Source organism: Lagopus muta, chromosome 3 (assembly GCF_023343835.1).
Source record: "Lagopus muta isolate bLagMut1 chromosome 3, bLagMut1 primary, whole genome shotgun sequence".
NCBI classification, from domain to species: domain Eukaryota; kingdom Metazoa; phylum Chordata; class Aves; order Galliformes; family Phasianidae; genus Lagopus; species Lagopus muta.
Window position 1 is genome coordinate 28485111 of NC_064435.1, and position 20116 is coordinate 28505226.

The 20116-nt window shown below is 46.1% G+C and overlaps 1 protein-coding gene across 5 annotated transcripts in view; it reads left to right on the forward strand.

Moving 5' to 3' along the window:
- The window catches only part of TPD52 (tumor protein D52), a 109127-nt gene continuing 89011 nt past the window's right edge, over positions 1–20116 (forward strand). Inside the window, exon 1 of one of the 5 annotated variants that reach the window (XM_048938617.1) lies at positions 1–168. In XM_048938617.1, the coding sequence (XP_048794574.1) occupies positions 147–168 (22 nt within the window). In that variant the 5' untranslated portion in view covers positions 1–146. Of the gene's footprint in view, positions 169–18403; positions 18756–20116 lie in introns of those variants that run through there. The other 4 variants (XM_048938619.1, XM_048938614.1, XM_048938615.1 and 1 more) reach the window with 4 other exon arrangements.

Below are 20116 nucleotides of genomic sequence, written 5' to 3' on the forward strand. Positions count from 1 at the left end.
AGGAGGGCCGCCTGAGTGACGCGATCGCGCCCCGCCTCGCCAGGGCGGGCGGCGCCTCCGCCGGCAGCAGCGGCGGCCGAGGGGGAAGGCGGCGGCGGGAGAGCGGTGCCCCGCGGCGGGAAGACGGCGGAGGAGCCGGGGCCGTCATGGAGCCTCACGGGGAGCCTGGTAGGGCTCCGTGTACGGCGGGGCGACGGGCTGCCGGAGCCGCCCGGCACGGCCCTCCCGGCGGTGGCTGCGCGCACCTCGCGCTTCGCCCAGCGTTGATCTGGGTTAGGCTGCGGAGGGACCGCGGCTCCTCGTGGCTGTCGCGGCCGTCGGTTGGGTCGGCCTGGCCGGGAGGTCCCGGGGTGTCTCGGGAAGCGGCCTCCCGGTGCGGAGACGCGGAACCGGGGCGGGGCTGCTGTGTTGTGGCCGCGTCCCGCGGGCGGAGGTCCGGCAGCGCGGGGCTCCCGAAGGAGCGGGGCGGCCGGGCGGGAGCGGAGAAGCGGGACGGGAACTTGCGCGGCGTGAGCGGATGGCTCGCGGCACCGCGGCTCCGGGCTTCGCGATATATATATATATATATATATATATATATGTGGGTGCGGGTAGAGCAGGATCTGTCGGTCTAACAGCTACCCCGGAGGTGCGCACGGAGCCGCAGGACGCCTGCGCGGTGCCGAAGCACGCGGCCGCTTTCCCTGGACGGGGGAGGAGGCGGCCTCAGCTGAGCGGTGTGTGTGCCGGGGCGGCGGCCCTGCCCTAGGGATGGTTGCGGGTCCTGCGAGCATCCACGGCCGGGTGCGCTGCTCCTACGCCAGCCGGTCCGTGTCTGCCGTAGTGCTTCGAGCCAGTTCTTCCAAACTCTTCCCAAGTCTTGTGTCTATCTTCGGTGTGTGCTTAAACCATGAAGCCGTGGGGATTGGCGAATGGGACTGTTCTGCTAGCTGTTGGCTCGTTCTGAATTTGATTCCAACTGCAGTATGTTAATGCATGCCTAGGTACGTGTCCTGAAGTTCTCTCAGGATTGGTTGTAGTAGTTTTAGGGTCTTGGCCAGCTTCTAGTGAAAAAAGGGTTAACTACTGGGCTCTCCAGAGCTTTATTGATAATGCTTCTCTTCCTAGAAGGCGTGTTTTGGTACTGAACTCATTTTTGGTTTAAATATGGCTCTGAATAAAGAGAGTGCTGCACCCCAGGCTGTACATCAAAGCAGTATATCTGCTGTGAAATAAGATTGCTATGGAGCAAACATAGCATAACACCCTCCTCCACTGCTTTCATTTTGGGGGAGTGTGCTTCTCATTCTGGTGAGGTGAAGATCTGTAGGTACATGGAGAAAATCTAGAAAAACACAACGTACTTGTGCTCAGTCAGTTAATGGCTTGTGCTCAGCTGGCCAGCCCTCAAAGACTTCTCTCTGGCAAACTGGAGTGCTTGTGCTGGAAATCCTGCCTGATGATATGGTATTACTCACCAATGACATGCACTTTGCGGAAACCCAGGCTGCCTAGTCCTGTCCCCAGGGCTGCTGTGAGCACCCTGTGTTGCTTCTAGTAGCCAGGAATGAGTTTAAAACCTAGAATCAGAGGTTGCGTGTGACTTCTTGTTATTATTTGCATGGTATTGCTATAGGACTGAGAATCGTGAAATCATTTAGGTTGATATGAAGACAGCTTTCTTAGCTAGCAGGAGTTCGGAGATGAAAGTCTCCACGTTGGGAGTGTGGCCAAGAAAGCCTTAGACAAGGTTAATCCTCTAGGTGTGCAATGTATTCAAGTCTTCCACTTTTATTGAGTGTAGTCAAGGCGGCAATGCTTAAACAGCTATTAATGTGTATACTTCTGAGGTGATATTCTGGGAGTATAGGATTGCTGATACAGTGAGGTTTAGGGCCAGCAGCTGCCTATGTGAAATTAAGTTTGCTGCACAGTTATATGTAGTAGAGTTCCAAAACAAGCTGGTGGCTGAGCTGGACACCACAGTTGCAGAATGCTTTGGTGGTTTCCTTACTCCTCCCACCTCCTGTATGTGTGAAGAAGCAGTCTCTGCTCGACTTATGCACGGAGTCCTCATGTCAGGGGAGAACAGAAGGGAAGGTACTAGCCTACGATCTTTGGCTTGCAGAGGCTTCATTTTCAGCAAAGGAACGTTTGAGCTGGCTGTGTTCCTCTAAATGGTGCCTAGTGCATGTTCCTTTGCCAGCCTCTCTGGGAAAACTGGGGCTCCAAGCACTTGGAGTCTCTTGATTTGTGACTATAAGCACTGAAACAGTGCTGCTAGTTCAGGCTGAAGGGTTGTAGTATTCTCCTGAGATGAGGAGACCTGTCTTGTAGTGCTGTGTGTTAAGATGCTATGATTAGAAATCCCATCTTTCTCTGCATGGGCTAGTAACTGAAGTTGCATGATTTCTTCCATCTTTAAAGTGAACATGGTTTTGTTTGCAGAAGAGCATCTCTGCGCTCCTGTTTGTGCTGGTTCCATACGCCAATGGAAAATGAGGATAAAGCAGCACTGACAGTACTGACACAGTGTGCTGCTGTGCTCTGACTGATTAGGCTGTACTGCTGGAAGCCTAACAAACACAGAGCAAAACTGCTGCCTGTTAGTGCGGAATCTCAGTTGGTGATAAGGTGGTTCCTCTTATATTTCTGCACTTTAGTTATGTAAACTGATGTCTTTCAAAATCTCTTGTTCTCAGAGTCCCTATGTGATCCATAAGACAGCATATAAGCCTTTCCTTTTGTAAAGCCTTGTTTTACATGTTTGGGGCTGATAAAGTGTACTTTAACGTTCTTTTTTTTCAGAAGGAACTGACTGCTGGCAGTAGGACAGAACTTCCCTCATTGTCCTAATGAACAAAGGAACACCTTTTTCTTCTGCTTTGTTTGTTTTCTTTATCACTAAGTATTTGTAGCGCTGGAGGAAAGAAGTATTTTTGCTGTGCTGTTATAAAACCAAACACTTGATAAGTAAATAAAAGAGAACAGAGGACAGTTTGAACTGTAAAGGGGGAATTATTTCACTGAACTGGGCGTCTGCAGCAGTGAGTTGAAGAATGGAAGGCCCATTACATCAGTAGGTCCACTGAACAGAGCCAGACCTGCTTGAAATCTTTGAGAGGGGGAAAGTTTTTGTTCTGATCCACATTGAGGGTCCTGGCTCAACAGTGCTGTTAGAGGAGTTACTTGATGACGTGGCTGAGCTTCCCTCCTCAGCTGGCGTGTGGGTGAGTGCAGTGGCTGAGTTGCTGGGATCAGCATGCTGTGTTGGAGGGGCACTCCAATAGCTGCCACGTGTGCCTATGCTTTGGCACAGCGTGGGTGGCTGGAACAGCATCAGCTGTTTTTGCTAGGTCAAAGACTGGGGAGTTGGAGGGTGACTGCAAGCTGTCGCACCCTTTTCAGGAGGATGGGGAGCAGGTGGGGTGGTGACAAGGCCTGAAAGAGGCTTTTGCTTGTGGTGTGCACAGATCCTCTGTCCTTCTTCCCTGTTGCAAATGCTGTGGCTTGCAGGTATCCTGTCAGGAAAATCTTCCACCCAGCTGGAGAAAAACTGCTCTCAGACCATTCGGGGTAGTGAAACTTAGCTTAAGGACTGGCTTTCTCTGGGCTCCACAAGGCCAAGCTGTAACTGTTTGAGCTTTTAAAATCCCAGCAGTGTTAAATTAACGCAAGCCATCTCTTCTGCAGTTTCTCATGCTTCAAAGCTCTCAGAAAAGGCCTTTGGGTTCCCCTTTTTCCCTCTACAAATGCACAGCCAAGAGACCTTGAAATCTCAGCCTAGCCTTGTCAATTCAAAACAAAAGCCTGCACCAGACCTGTAACAGTGTGAATGAGATCAGTGCCTTGCTCTGCTTGATCTGGGTAGAATGGGCACAGCTGACTTTTACGCAGTCGGGTGCCTCTTAAACTCTATGGGAGGGAGCAGAAAGCCTTAGTCATGGTTGTCTTACTTCCCTTCAGTTCCACCCCCCACTCCGTTATGTATGCAGTGGTCAAATGATCTTGCTTCAGACCTTCATCAAGGTGCCTCTTGAGCAAGTGCACTGTCGGTGAGTTGAACTGGACTTCCTTGCACCTTCCCGTGACTCTTGTACTTCATGAGCCTGATTTCAGCTCTGTGACCCCTTCCTTTACTAGCATTCGCTCCTTCAGCAGGAAGGGGTACAGATGACTTTCATGGGGAAGGTGTTCCCCATCTCATGCAGAGAAGTTTAGCCTGAAGATGAGGGGCTAATCATGTCACATACCATCAGTGAGTTGTTTGTAGATTGCTGATTTGTGGTGGTGGTGGATGCTACTCCAGGTAAAGGAGGATATCAGCTATAGCTCTTCAAAAAGTGATGTTTCCATGGCAGCAGAAACAGTGCAGGGAGTCTTATTGAAAGCCAACATTTTGTTGACCAGCTTTCACAAGGAAGGGAAAGAAGCTCCATTCGTTTTACAGGGAAAAAACTGAGGTGGTGGTTGTTGAGCCCATCACGACTAACAAGCATACATTTGGCTTTAAGGGTTTTTTGTTGTTGTTTTTAAGGGAATGTCACCTCTAGACAGACTGCTCATGCTCCCTGTTACCTCTGCTGGAGTCCTTGTAGCATGCGCTATATAGAGAATCTTACATTGGAGGAGAGGATGTTTTTACCCTTGTCCTTTTAATATCCTGCAGTGAGTAAGCAGAAAAATGTCAAACAAAGGATGACTGAAAAGGAAAACAAGCATTAAGTGAGATTAAGCACAAAACTGAAACGCTGTTGTTCAGCCAAAATTGTTACTGTGTCTGTCAGCTTCAATTTAAGACTCCAGAGGGAGTATTTCCTCTCCTGTTAAAGGTAGTGGGTGTCTTCAGAGTCCCTCATGTCTGAATTTGTATTAGCCAGAGAGGGTGTGAGCTGTTGTTCCAAAAACCTTATGCTAGAGGCTAGACTTCCAAGCTCAGACCTTTTCATATGAATGTCAATTGTAGCATACAGGCTACCCATAGCTTTCTAATCTGTTTCTCTCCTAAAGGTTTGGTGTTGCTCCTGCCACTTCTTCCTCCCGTTCTTCGTTCCTCTTTCCCTGTGGTTAAGGGGGCTGAGTGGGTGTACAGCACTTTTGGCAGCAAAGAGTGACAGCATGAGCTGTCACAGGTGTTGACTGTGGTTGCCCTGCTATGAAAACACAACCCCTCTGCCAGAGGTGTAGGCAGCTATATGATTTTCTCAGCTGCAATTACAAATGGTGGTAATTGGAGTACGCAGTCTGTTGGCTTTTGGAGAGGGAAAATACAAGGGAGAGCACACCGGCTACCAGCAAACGCTGGTGTGTGGAAAAAGGCGTGTTGTGCTATTTCTTACCCTAGCAGAAAGAGGTAGGCTAATGCTGACTCATGAGAAACCAGTGCTATTGTGGTGTGAGTACTGTCACTGAAGGTTGCAACTTTCCTGTTGCACAAGTTGACTTCTCTATTGCAGAGTCTGAGGGCAAGCAGGAAGCGTCCTGGGGTGCTGACTGGCTGGGCTGAGCTGAGAGTGCACAGCTGAGGTCTTTTGCAATAAGATGCTGTGCCACAGACAGAAGCAGAGTGAACTATCTGTGTGTCTGGCCTGCCAGCAGCATAGGAAACGTGCACTGTGCTTTAAACCTTCCTAGGCAAAGAGGAAGCACACGTTGTGTGTGTACATTATGTATGCACCAGTAATTAATTGTTACTGTAATTGAAACTTTAATTCAAGAATAACTATTGGTTTAGATCTGATTATTACTACAGAAAGACTACTTATGCAGATGAAGTACCAGTAATAATAACACTCTGTTACATCTAAATTTACAGGATGCAGTGCCTTTATATGTTAGCTATAATTAGTTTAATTAGTTACAATTTTTTTGCCGCATTTGTTACCACTGAAATCTAGTTTGGTCCAGCTGCAGATCTCCAGTGATGACAGACTTTGAGCCACGGAATCTCCAGTCTCAAGCAATGGCAATATTATGTTACAGGATTGCAAAGGCTGGGGAGCAGCTTGCCGTGGATGGTGGGAGAGGTTAGAAGCGTCAGAAAGGCAGAATTCTGTTTTGCTTTCCCTTCTGTAGCAGCTGGAGGGGGGTGGAGCGTTGTTAGAGACCCATAAGCTTAGGATGCAGTTGAATGATGCACCAAGGGAAGTGTCTTGGGCTGATGTTGGTGTTTTCAGTCAGGTGTCTGTGTGCTTGGCACTGATCCCAGGTGAAGAGAAAAAACCTTGAAGGAGAATCTTACTAGGTAATGTTTTGTCATCGTAACTTAGCATGGTGAATCAGCGTGTTTTCCCTATGTGTATGAGGGTGGTTGTTCACATCTAATTTGCTTATTTTTTTTCTAAAGTACTTTAAGCTAATAGGAATCTGAAGCTGAGCAGAGAACAATCCTACTTAGCTCTCTCTTCAGCTGGTCTCAGACTACACATGTTGCATCCTGGCATTTGAAAGGTTTGATAAACTTGATGTATATCAGCACACTTCACATGTTTTGCAAGTGTTTTAAGGACTCCTGAGTACTGAGAAGCAGCAGATCTCCTGCCTGAAGCTAATCATTGCTGTAAGCCAACCCGCTGATTCTTCCTAGCACTCTGATTACTGTTTACAAAGCTGAGCTTTATGTCTTAGCTTTGACAGGCTGCAGTGCGCAGGAGCAGATTGGGAACTGCTGCCTGCCATCTCCATAGCACTGCTGGACCTGGCTGAGGTGGTCCCTGAAGATCAGCTCTGAGCAGCTGGAGTGCTGCCAGAGATGTGGAGCATCCCCAGCCTATTTCACAGCGCTGGGAAAGGAGACTCGATTAAATATTGACTTTCCTGCTGCCAGATGTCACCCTCTTGTCAGAAGACAGACAAGCTGTTTTACTGCAGTGTGCTTAGCTTTGAGCATTGAGGTTTTAAAGCACCTGTCCTGCTGTCCTGCATCTTCTCAAAAGCCACTTGTGATTTCGTGCTCTGTGCTCCACAACTTTGTTTTAGAGAGGATTTGATGTCAAGAAAAAGGATAGATCCTTGATCTGAACTTTGAAAGCTTATTCTCTGGAAGGAAAGTGGGGACTCTGTCACAAGCTTGCTATCTTACATGCATTGCGCAGTACAGATGCTTTTTGTATTTCCTTCAGGTTCTATAGCATCCAGCTCTGTAATACTGGTCCCAAGATGGTAGTGTGTGGGGAATGTATTGGCAAACAGCACTGCTGTGGCCAAGCTCCTTCTTATTTTAGCTCATTTTCTTCCCTGCCTCCCAGTGCAGTGGCAGCTTGATTTCAAACTTGTGTAGATTGCTTTGGACAACACTGGGAGCCTTGAGCAAGGTGGTGAGTGTTCCAGCTAAGGCTGGAGTGTCGGGATGTCTCCTGTGAGCTGTCTGACGGTCTGGGTGTTGTGCCTGCAGTGTGGCTGGCCCTGATGTGACCTGCAGTGAGCCCTTGTCTTCCTCTTCCCCTGGGACTGCCCCACTGCCTGTGCAGCATGAATCTCTTCTGTGTTCTTGTCATTCTGGAAGCTTTTCTACTGAGTATCAGTTAGACCATCCCTGAAGCATTAGGGTTGAAAAGTTTACTAGACTAATCTATTAAGCAGAAAATTGATCGCTCAGACTGTAGCATGGCTGTATCTCGAGTGAGTGAGAGTAGGGTGGGGTTTTTTTTTTTTTTTTTTTTTTTTTAAATTTACTGCTGTGAAATGGGGTGTGTGATGGGTGAGCTTGTGTGGTAGGAAGTGACACTAAGCCTCAGTTAGTTGTGAAAAGCTATATTTTAGGGTTTTTAGTGATGTTCAGGTCAAGCTGAAATACTGCGAGGCTTTCATGTGTCAGTAAAATCAATGGTTTAGCTTGTTCTACTTAATGCTCTGTAGGAGTATAAGGCGCCTAGAGATCACCTTATCCAAGTACACTGATATTTAGGATTTTTTTTTTGTGGAGTAGATGGGGACGGAATTATGTCATGCATAAATACAAGAACCACTGCTTGGAAATCTTGAGGCTTGAGATCAGTAATCTGAAGGCGTTTCCTGTGTAGGTTGTGAAAAAGCAAATATAAATTGCCCGTAATGTCACCCAGAGGTGAAAAGTTGCATCTTCTGTCCAGAGCCAGGTGTCAGAAAAGGGATACTCGAGCTCTTCTAGGACATAGAAATCCTTAAAAGCTTTCCCACTCAATGTGAAATCATCTCCAGACAAGCTTTCTTGACCCTTTTCTTTGTCCTCTGCTGTTGGAGCAATCACTGTTTTATGGCTGTCTGATTCATGTGACAGTAATATCTCTGTCAGCTAGCCATTTCATTTAATTGATTGTCCGAGTCTGACTTGAAGTAAGAGCAAATGTCTCTTAACAGAATTTACTCAGCTCAAACAGCATTAAAAGTCATTCAAGGAGGTATCAATCATAAAATCTCAGAGCACTTATTAATGTAATGGAAACTTCAGTGGTTATATTACTTTAAAGGTAGATGCATTAACTGCATTATATTTAAAATAACAATGAAAAAGCAAAGCCAAAGAAAATCCTGCAGAGACTTGCTGATTTTGTGACTGAATTCTTCATGGCTTATTGTATGCACAGTTATGGGATTCTTTCTTGTTTCCTTAACAAGATTAAGAGTAGCGCAGAAATATTCAAGTGCCATATTTTACGCATAACCAATTTGCAGCAATGACAGAATCCATGACAAGGACATGGTGTAGTCTATCTACCTGACCTGGAAGTCTTGGATAGGGAGCAGAATAAATCCCCTACCATTCAAGTGGAAACAGTTGGAGACCTGCTACTCCACCTGGACTGCCACAAGTCCATGGTGTTGGATGGAATCCACCCAAGGGTGCTGAGGGAACTGGTGGAGGTGATTACCAAGCCACTTCCCATCTTTCAGTGTTCCTAGTCAACTGGAGAGGTCCCAAAGGATTAAAGTCTTGCCAACGTGACTTCCATCTACGAGAAGGGTCATAAGGAGGATTTGAGGAACTACAGGCCTGGCAGTCTGACCTCAGTTCCAGCAAGGGTTGTGCAGCAGATCATCTTGAAGGAGATCACACAGTGTGTGTGGGTCAACCAGAAGATCAGGCCTAGCCAGAAAGAGTTTGTGAAAGTCTGGTCCTGCTTGACCACCCTGGTCTCCTTCTGTGATCTAGTGACCTGCCTGGATGAGGAAGGGCTGTTGATGTAGTCTACCTAGACTTCAGCAAAGCCTTTGACACTGTCTCCTGCAGTATTCTCCTGCAGAAGCTGGCAGCCTTTGGCTTGGACAGTACACTCTTGGCTGGGTGAGGAACTGGCTGGTGGGCCTGGCCAGAGAGTGGTGGTGAATGGAATTAAATCCAGCGGGTGATCAGTCATGAGTGGTGTTCCCCAGGGGTTGGTATCAGGGCCTGTCTCTTGTCCAGTATCTATGTTGATGACCTGGATGACAGCATTGAGTGCACCCTCATTAAGTTTGCAGATGACACCAGTGTTGGTCTGCCTGGGGGTAGGAAGGCTCTACAGAGGGATCTGGACAGGCTGGATAGCTGGACTGAGAGGTCAGTGAGGTGAAGTTCAAAAGAACAAGTGCTGGGTCCTGCACTTTGGCCACAACAACCCCAAGCAATGCTATGGGCCTGGGGCAGAGTTCTCTTCAACTACCTGAAGGGAGATTGTGATGAAGTGAGGGGTCGGCCTTCCCATTCTTGGAAAGAGTGGTCAGATGTTGGAATGGGCTGCCAATGGAGGTCTGGGAGTCACTGACCGTAGAGGCATTCAAGAAACATTTAGTTGTTGTACTGAGGGACATATTTAGTGGGAAATATTGGTGATAGGTGGACAGTTGGACTTGGGTGATCTTGGAGGTCTTTTCCAACCTTGGTGATTCTCTGGCTCTTTGCAAGTAAAAACTGTTGCTCTGTTGCTCCAAAGCAGGCTGGAAGCACTACAGGAATTTGTGCTGCCTGGCTGGGTGTGCTGTGTACTCTATGGGCAGGCAGCAGCCAAAGCCTTGCTGGAGTAAGGCACTCCAAGCAATCCATGTTTGCATGGGTAGCTTGTAAAATCCTGTACTTGTTGCAGATAGAACAGCACAAATTAGTGCTCCCTAATGAGGATTATTCAGTTATATCCAGTGATAGTGAATGGCTGTGCAAAAGCACAGAGGCAGTGCGGGCAATCTTTTGGTGCAATGCTAGTGTTTCTGTGTTACCTCTTGCATCTTGGTGGTGGGCTCACCAGTGCTCTGTGCCAGGTGAGAAGTGTAAATAAACAACATGGGCTTGTCTTCTGTATAGGCTCTTTAGCTTGACCATGCTATGTAACTGGCTCTGTGTCTGTTGCCTGCCCCTGTGTACCTAGTGGAAAGGCTGGTTCCTGGAGGGTTTGTGGCAGCAAACATTACAGGGCTGAAGGTGTGATTTGAGTGTTTGGTGATCATTAGATCTGGTGTGTGTTCTTACATTCTGAGAGATTCTGGGGCGTGTCTAAAACATATATATGTACTTCAGCTGCTGGCTAGGAGGGTTTTAGTATTTCATGGGCACTTAACGCTCTCGCCTCAGACAAAACAATAGCAGAAATGTTAATAGAGTTTCTATACAGCTTATTCCTTGTGGTTACTTGCTTTATAGACGTTAAACTTGAAGCGTTATGCAGTAAAAATAACTGGATTTCACTTGCTGAATTTCAGAAGTTTAAATCTTAAGTTTGGCTAGGCAAACCCTCTGAAAGGAGTAGAAAACAGGTAAATATGTTAACTTGGTGATTGCCTTTATTTGTTTTGTTTTATGTCAAGTACTGTCAGCTGTACTGTGATACATCATCATCTGTTTTAAGCCAGCTCTGGAAGAAGGCAGGGTAACGCAGTGAGGGGATTAGACAGACTAGATGTAAGGTATCAAAAAAACCTGGTAGAAGCTCTGTCATGGTGCCACTGAGCTCTGTGTGTAACAGTAGCATTCAAGTGATGCTTCTATTAAGACCCATCAAATGTGCAGTGAGGTTGCAAGGGATGAGGATACCTAAACGTTGCCTACCGTGTCTCCTACTGAATGTTCTCATAAGAGCTTTTGTCTGGACCAAGGATGTTTGCTAGGAGACTGTGACAGCAAGAAATGGGGGATGCTGCTGGAGAAATAAGGGAAGCTGCAGTGGGGCAGGTGGGGAATAAACTGACGAGTCAACATGGGAATTTGGAGTCAACTTCAGTCTAGTTTTCATATGCATTTTTAAATCAGTGGATTGAAGGAAGAGGGGCTTCTGTTTTAAACAGCACGTGTAGTAGTTTTAGTGTAGTGACACTGACAGCAAATTTGTTATCTTCAAGCTTTTCTTTCGTGGAAAAAGTTCACTGAGACAAAGAGTCATACATTCACTTGCCTTCTGGAGGACAGGGTTGGGGAGAAGGGAATGGCTTTGGAAAACTTTTAGCAAGAGTTAAAGGTCTGATGCCACATATCGTATATTTGTAAGAAGTTGCTCATGCCTTCATTCGTCTTATGAACAAAATGTAAGTCAGGCCCTTTATGTAAATACAGGCTGCTGCTTCCAGAACCTGGTTGAACTAGACTGGTCAGGTGCCTTTTGCCTACAGACTCCAAACTGAAATCAAAGCAGTCTGCTGTTGTACATGTCCCGTACTTAGCAGTCACATCACTTTCCTGAACACTGGGGAGATGTGGAAGTCCCAGGTGTTCTCAGAAATTCCTGTCCGTGCCTCCGTTTAGAAAATACAGAAGAAAATTGCACTTAATTCTGTCAACTGATGGGTATTTGCAAATCCACTTGACAAGTTGGAGGCTTTTGCTTCCCCCAGTGCGTGGCACCGGGACCAATGCTCCCATCCTTTCTCATAGGCTGTGACTTTTTGTACAGCCATCGTCTTCATCAGGGTGATAATGCCTCCCAGTACAGAGCTGCCTGCCACAGTACAGCATGCACTCGCAAATGCACTGAGCTGCCTGGCAGCTCGCACGGATCTCAAAGTTTGTGTGGCATGTTCTCACAGACCTCCTGACAAAGCACCCTTCTGTGCTCCCTGTGAGGAATACTGAAATGATGCGCTAGAAGCTGTGGGATTCCACCAAGCCAGGTCTCCGTGCCTGGATCTGAGCTGTGGATTTGGAGTCTCTCTGCTTCGAATATGAAGCTCAGAACCAGTATACTCACTTGTTGCTATGCTTGCCAAAGTACACTTGCTAGACTACTTCTCCTAAGCCTTGTTGTTTGCATACACTTGTGTACTGCTTGGTTGTACAGGTGCTTTGGGTACTGTCACCTGCTGTGCTTCTGTCCTTTTTAGTGTGGAGTTTACTTCACTGTACAAAATCCAGGTGCGAGCTTGGTAAATACATAGTGGGAGTTAGTCATACTCCAAGCATTGAGAAGGTGTTTGCTAGTGCTTCTAAAAGCAGCGCTGCAGATGGTGCTTCCCTGGTGATTTCAACTGTCTTAGTACATGATTCAGCTTCACTTGTAACTGTTCTGTGGTCAGACATAATACTGTGAGGTTGGCACTGAGCTTTTTTGGAGTTCTTTTTGGAGGCAGAGGCGTTGGTGTGTAGCTGGAAGAGGGCTTAAGAGCACAGGAGATCAGAGCTGTCTTCTGAGGGAGCTAGGAATCATTCCAATCAAACTCACTTTAGTAAAGCTTTTAATTAGATTGAGAAACAACAGACTTAAACTTTGTTTAAAACAGTCCTGTTCTGTACCATGGCCTCTGTTCTTTCTAATCACTTAACTGTCACCTAGCTGCAGCTCAACAGTATCTTCCTGAAGTTTTTTCCTGTTTCAGTCTCTACACATGGATTGGAGTCTCTGGAGAACGGCCACAGAACTGAAATCACCAGCTAAAGTCAAATAACTAAATGCAAATTCCTCCTGGCAGTATTCTGACTTGATCTGGTTTGGAAATATTTCTCTCTGCTTTCAATTTGGCTCCATGTCTCCAAAGGTGATGCAGTGCCCTACTTGATGGCTGATCTGGGGGTGCTGCTGCTGCAGGCCTGGACTATTCCTGTAGATTGGAAATGCTTCTCACCTTTTATTGCTGGAGTGGGCAAGTGGGTTAGTTCTGATCTCTGCTTGAGATGTAGCTTTGCGATGAGGCAGGGATTTCTCCCTAATAAAAACCTTACAGATCTTGGGGGAGGTCGCTTCAAAAGGTCATGGAGAAGCTTTGAGAATGCAAAGCCTTCTATCTGATACAAAAAGGCTATGGATCTTACTGTGGTATTTGATTGTCTGGCTGCAAAATATGCTGAAATGTGGATCTACTCTTTCACAACATCTCCGGAAATTAGTCTGAGTTTGTAATTGGATTGGGAGGAAGAGAAATGAGAAGTGCTGCTGCTGCAAGACATGCCTCAGCTGTTGGAAATGACATGGGCTGAAACTCTGCTTTAAGAAAAGAACACTACCAGCAACCCAGTGATACTGAGCTCGCCAGTGTCCATGTTTCAGGATGGTATATCTTGGGAGGATACTGATCATCCTAATGTGGTTGGTTTTTTTTTTTTTTTTTTGTTTTTTTTTTTTTTAATATGAGTGAATGAAGATAGTTTACTCCTAGGAAAATGTTGGAGATGTTTCTTTAAGAAGGACCCTGCTAGACAGTGCTATTGCATGAAGATCTGGTCCAGAGGAAGTCTTTGGGGGCAGGAAATTGGTGTGGTGGTGAGTTGGACTCTGCTAGAAAACTGCAAATCCCTAAACTTCTAAATCAGTCTGCTGGCCTCTACCAGTAGGGCTGTAGAAGCCTGGGCTGTTACTATTCAAACAGCTGCTATAGCTCTGCAACCCCATCTGTGCCATGAACTGACCTTTAAATGAAGGCGAGAGAGCAAAGTGTACAAATCAGGATCATAGAATCACCAAGGTTGGAAAAGACCTCCAAGAAGATCATCCTGTTCAACCATTCACCTGGCACCAGTATTTCTCTGCTAAACCATGTACATCTAAGTGTTTCTTGAATACCCCCTGGGATGGTGATCCCACCACCTCCCTGGGCAGCCTGTTCCAATGCCTGACCAGTATTTTGGAAAAGACACCTTTCCTGATGTCCAACCTGGGCATAAAAGTACTAACTGAATGCTTGCTTACTATTTGGCTTTGTCGTACTGCTTCACAGCATTTTTGTATCCTAGAGCAGTTTTAAGCCTTGGATCAGGTGCTGTAAGGCTTTACTTGTCTATAAACTGGCGAGGCTTTGAAGATCAAATTCATAGTTTAGAGCCTAGATTGGCTTAGGATTCTTAAGTGACTTTTTAGCTCTTAAAAATGGCTTAGGCCCTGCAAAACTCATCTAAAGTGGGGACAGAAGCCTTATTTGCTCCCTCATTGAGACCTGCCTGGGAGAGATGGAGGCAAGGGAAGATCTTATTGGAAGTCTTTAACCTGGTTGCTGGTACTAAAAAGTCTCTTTGCAGTTTTGCCTGTCTGCACAGTGCAGGAGGTGTGAATTCAAACCAGCTGCAAGCTGAGTAAGCAGTCATCCTTGAAACAGGAGATAATCTCTCTTGCTCTGCTCCCCATAAAGCCAGCTCATCTTTCCCTTCTCTGATGATGCTCTTTCCCCCTCCACCCCATGCTCCTTTGCTTGCAGACCCAAGTGTTAAAGTCATCAAGGAATTGGGATGCTGCAGGTGCCCACACAGTGCAGGATTTGTTTTTTTTTTTCAGGGAAAGGAGAATATAACTTTTTCCATATGTAAATAAATTATTTTCCTTCAAGGCTTAAACGTGTGAAAGCAGTTTATCTGCAAGACTACTATAATGTCTTAGCCTTACTTAGTCATCACCAAGTTAAAATGCTTTAACGTTATTGCTTTACTTCACTTGTTGCTGGGTGGCCTTGGGCTGAGCCTTGTGAAGCTGGGCTGTATAACTGGGTAGCCAGTGGTATCAGAAGGAACTGTGCTGACAAAAAGCAGGCATACAGCCAGCTAGTAGTGTTTACTCAGTCTTAACAGCTCTTCTAGCTGTGCAGAAAGTTTCCTCCCCTCCCACATGATTAATGACCTGTACGATCTGCTAAATTGGTGCTCAGCAGTTACATGAGAAACCTTCACATGCACTGGAACCTTGGAAGAGCAGATTACAATATGGTTAATGGTGGGAAGCCTGTGGTAATGCTTTGCTGAGCCTTTTGGAGCCGCTTTGTAACATTCAGTGGAATTTGTCAGTAATTGATTCAAGTGTCCTTGACAGAAGTAATCTACCTTAGTGTCAGTCTTCTGAAAGTCAGCTTCTAGCATGGTGTGGATGCCTGCTTCCTTATCCTGTCTTGTTAAGGACAAAGAAGTGTAAGTTCTGAAGCAGCAGAAGTACCCACAGCAAAATTTTCAGTTCTGATTTCTTGTGTAGTGAGCAAAACCCCACTGTTTCCTGTCTTTGGTGCAGGTCTCTTGCACTCCTCAGGTATGGGCTTGCAGCTGATAGTTGCAGTAATATCTAGGTACAACTGTAAGAAGTGGATTTGATGTGCAAGGCAGACAGCAAAGATACTTGAGCGTTCAGAATAACTGCTCTAAGCCTCATAACATATGTCTATACTTAGCCTCTTACAGCTCCGAAATGTATATGATTGCACCAGGAGGTACATCTATGTGGTCTTAATTCATCTTGAGCTATCTCAGTGAGCTGTGAATTACCTTGAGGAGTGAGGGGGAGGAAGGCTGTGCAATGGGATGTTTTGGTCATGGAAGGACACTTTAAAATGGCTGCAGAATGAGGGGAGTCTGCCACTGTCTAGCAGTGCTTAGAGCGTGGTGAGTCAGTAACTTTGTCCAAAAGCTTCATGCTGTACATCAAAGGGCACCCAAGATGAGAGCTAGCAGGGCCCAGCTCTGCAAGCAGTCTTGCTTTGCTCCGCATTCCTGGCTGCATGGGGGAAGGAGTGGAGGATCAAGCAGGGTCCTGTGGCTGACAGGGGAGTATCTGTCTTCCCTGGAGTGGGGAGTTGGGAATGCAGCCCAGGATACAGTTTGCCTTCTAGGCTGCAAGAACATACTGCTGCCTTGAGTCCAGCTTTTTGTCCATCAGGACCCTCTCTCAGCATGGCTGCTCTCAGTGAGTTCTTCTGCCAGTCTTCAGACCTATTGGAGATTTGCTAGACTGAATCATAGAAGTGCATCACCTTGCACTTGGCATTGTTAAACCTCATTAGATTCTCATATGCCCACTCTTTGAGCAAGTCCAGTGGGAGGCTGATGGGAAATATAGGTGGCTTGTTTGGGTGCTGCTGTAGCAACCTAGCTCTATGGCAACCTAGCTTAATCTGAGCAAAGAGACTGCGCATTAGCCAGGGTGGAAGAATTCAGTCTTTAACCTGGAAGCTTAGATATGGAATGTGTCAAACTTTCCCTGACACCTGAAGTGACAGTGGAGTGATGAGCAATGCCTTGGACTCATCTTGGTTTACGGTGCTGGTGAATAGCAGAGTTTGGCTCATACACACTTCTGTTGTGGTGTAACTGGTGTCCGGATCAGAGCTCTCAGGCTGTTGATCTGGATGTCAGTAGGGATCTGAAACCAACTTTGGTGCAGTGAAGATACAGGAAGAGTGCCAGTGCCAGATTGTTTATCCTCATACTGTTCATTAAAAAGCGATGCAGGGAGTTTCCTGTAAGTGACAAGAATGTAAGTATAGACTCTAACTAAATGCCCTTGGCCAGGAAATGGTATTGCTAGCTGTTAGTGTTAGTGAATGAATCTCCATTAGAGGTTCTTTTTCCTGCAGTCGCTATTTCTAACAGTCATAATGTGCTAGCATTGATTAGTTTACAAAGAATGATTCTCTGGGGTGGTTAAACTCACCTTCGTGCTTTCTGTGTCAGGAGAATGACAGCTGATTACATCCTGCTTTTCCACCTTGCCACATCTAATAACTTTTCATTTGTCTAATCCAGTTAGTGCAGCTCCTGCGTGAGCTTTTGTGCAGGATAGCATGAAGAAAGGCTGCAAAACAGTGTCGGTAGCTCTTCATGTTGATGTGTTTGGTTAGCAGCCTATGACTGCTGCAGCTATGGTACTCTTCTCTACCTTCTCTGGATGCCTAAAGCAATACCTGTGACCAGAGGTTTGACCTTTGTTAGATAAATTTAGTAATATTGTAATACTGTAATATACAAAAATAAAAAATCTGCGTGGTGCTCAAGTCACACGTCAGCAATGCAGAGGGACATCATATTCTTGTCTTTTGAGTGGATTTAGGAAATAGCGGGGATCTGTATTTCGGGCTGCTGTACTCTCATTGTTAGGAGCCTGCAGGTTGCCTGCTCCAGAAACCAGCTTAGGTCTGCAGCCTAAAGGACTGCTCTTTAATTAGCCTGGAGGTCTGCTCCTGCGGTGGAAAGGAGGAGTTAAAGCTAAAGTGGTGTGCTTTCTTCTGGTATCCCTCGGGATCACATTGACTTGAGTATGTGGCAGCACTCCTTTGCTTTTTATGGCTGTGCAGAGAGTGGTGGAATGGCTCTGGTCAGATCTGCCCTACAATGTCACTTTTGGGGGGCGGAGGGGGAGAAGATTAGCTTACATCTGATTGTACTCCTGTGTGTTCAGGCTGCAGTTCACAGCCGAGGCACAAAACATGGAGCTGGGAGAGCTCAGTGAAGGAAACTGCTTAGCTGTGAAGGTGCTCTCTTGTTAGTGAAGCTGTGTTTGCAGTGGAAGGAGCTGACCTTAGGGGGGGAAAAAGTAGCAAAGAGCTGCAAAACTGGGCTAAGTGCTTCTTTTAAGTAAGAACTTCTGCTTCCCAGGGCTGGATCTTTATAGCACGAAGTCAGATGGCTTGCGCGCGCTGGTCTTTCTTCATAGTATACGTGTCAAAACAAATACATTTTGTCATGGCCATGTGTTCCGGTGTTACCGGTTCCTGGCTTAAAGCTGGCTGCTACGAGTGAGTGCAGCTCTAAGGGCACAGGGCAGTGTGCTCCCATTTATTTTAAGAAAAGAAAAAAAACAGGCCAAACATGTCTCGTACGTGGGTATGTTTAGCCTCTTGGGCAAATACCATAATGCACATCAGCACCTTCCTAAAAAAAAATAAGCCAGGCAGATATCGGTGCAACCGTTGGAGGTGATTGCTGTTACCTTCAGACTCACCCTGCAGAGTGATGCTGGGCAGTGGGACTGAATTTGGCCACTGGTTGCTGCACCGCTGGGGACTGCTGGGGAAGCGGAGCTATGCAGGCAGAATTTTCCATTAATCAGAGGAAAAAGTCCTACACAGATGGTATATAGGATAGATTACTGCGGGTAATCCTTTTGTGTCCTAGAAGATTAAGGAGATCCTAGTGTAGCCGCTGTCAGCTGACCTTTTTTTATTTAAATGATTGGAAATTCATGATGCGATCCTGCAGGAAGGAGGAAGGCTTCTCCAGGAGCCTGGGAGCAGCGCACCGTGGGTGTTTGTTAAAGGCACGGTCTGTTTGAGTCCGGCTCTGGTTATAAATTGACAAGAACTCAGTTTTGTGCTGTGTAAACAGCAGAAGCTACGACATGGTTAAGAAATTACTTGTTGGACGGCTGCATCGAATTTAAGAGAGGTGTTGGCTGAATTTGATGAGGTACAGCGAGAGCCGGGTGAAGAAACAGGGGGCGAAGAAAGCCCCGTGCTTTGGTGCGGCTGCCCAAAGAGAAGATGCCTCCTTCAGTAGAAGCAGAGGGTGGTGGTGCTCTCTGAGCTTCCTGGCATGGATCTGAACGAGGATTACAAGTCACCCTTTGATTTCAATACAGGAGTGGACAGAAACTACCTTTACCTGTCACCTGGCATAAACCTGACTCCACCTGAGTCACCTACGCTGACCAAGTCTGGTAACTTCTTTTTAACAACTTCGTGTGGGAAGCTCAGTGGCTGAGATCTGTAGAAAGGTGATTTGGCTGAAAGATAGATTAAATGAAGATCAAAGTCCTGCTGGTAACTGTGGTGATCTGTTAGCTTTGGTATGTCGTGCAGGTCATGTCTCATTTACCAGCTTCGGCTAATTTTTTCAACTCTGTAGAAAGGCAATCCTAGGGAAAACAAAGTAAGCAATAAAATTAGGAACAGAAGGGCAATATCTGCAAGATATTGTAGCCAGACTATTTTGACTGTTAGATTTTTATTTATTTACTTATTTAGTGAAGAGGAAAATGCAGGAATTGCATACTTAAGCTGTCTAGAGCTCTGAAGTTACTTCATTGCTGCCACCTTGGTATAAAAAAAAAACCATGGACTGCCAGAAATACTTTCTAAAACATGGGTTCTGTTCCACCTAGCATTTGAAATGCCATATATTTTACCCATGCATGCACTTGGTGTACTTGCCAGTGGCTGTTGCATGCTGTGCTGCAGGAGCTTGGTGCTAATTCCAGCCTGCTTCCAGCTGGTAACCTGGTGTGCACATAGCCAGCACCATGCCTCTTGGTGCAGCCTCGTCTGCTTTTTGCCATCTTTCTTCCATGCTGTTGCATATTATTTTCCAGTTCCTGGCTCTCTAGGGTAATTATAAATACAGAAAGCTTAGCTTTTTCTTTTTTCTTTTTTTCCTTCCTCATAGTCTTGCTCTTTAAAATTTTAAAGTGTGTCCTCTGAGAAGGCTCTGCTTGAATAAAACCAAACTTCTGCATGACCTAGATGAACCACAGAGTGCTGAAGAGCAGCAGTCAGCTCTGCATCTCACTCCTCCTCTAGGGGGGCAGCAGCTGTCCTCTGTGTGTACTGCTGATGTATGGCAGTAAGCACCAACCTTTGCTGCTTTCATATTCATTCACTTTGATCTTTGCTTAGGAGAAGCCCAAGCTGGCAAAAGAAAACCTGACTGCTACTTTCACTCAGACAAATGAGTTGTACTTCAAATTTGATCTTATGTGTTGTGAATAAATATACTCTGTTAGTCACACTATTCAAGTCTTAGAAATTTAGGATCATTCCAACAGCTTGTTCTTCTGAGCTCTAACAAGTACCTTTTGTCAGCTGTGTAGTGATCAAAAGTGACTCATCTTGAGGATGTTAGCACAGCCTGTCTGCCTGAAGGTAGGCTTTGGAAAGGCTAACCCTTCCCCACCCCAGAGGCTGCTGCTCATCTAAGTGACCAGTGGTTCCTTAAATGGCTTGTGTATAGGGCTTATCTCCAAATTCAGGCCAAGAAGTGGTGGTACTTTAGGTCAGGATAAGTAACAAACCTGCTCTGAAG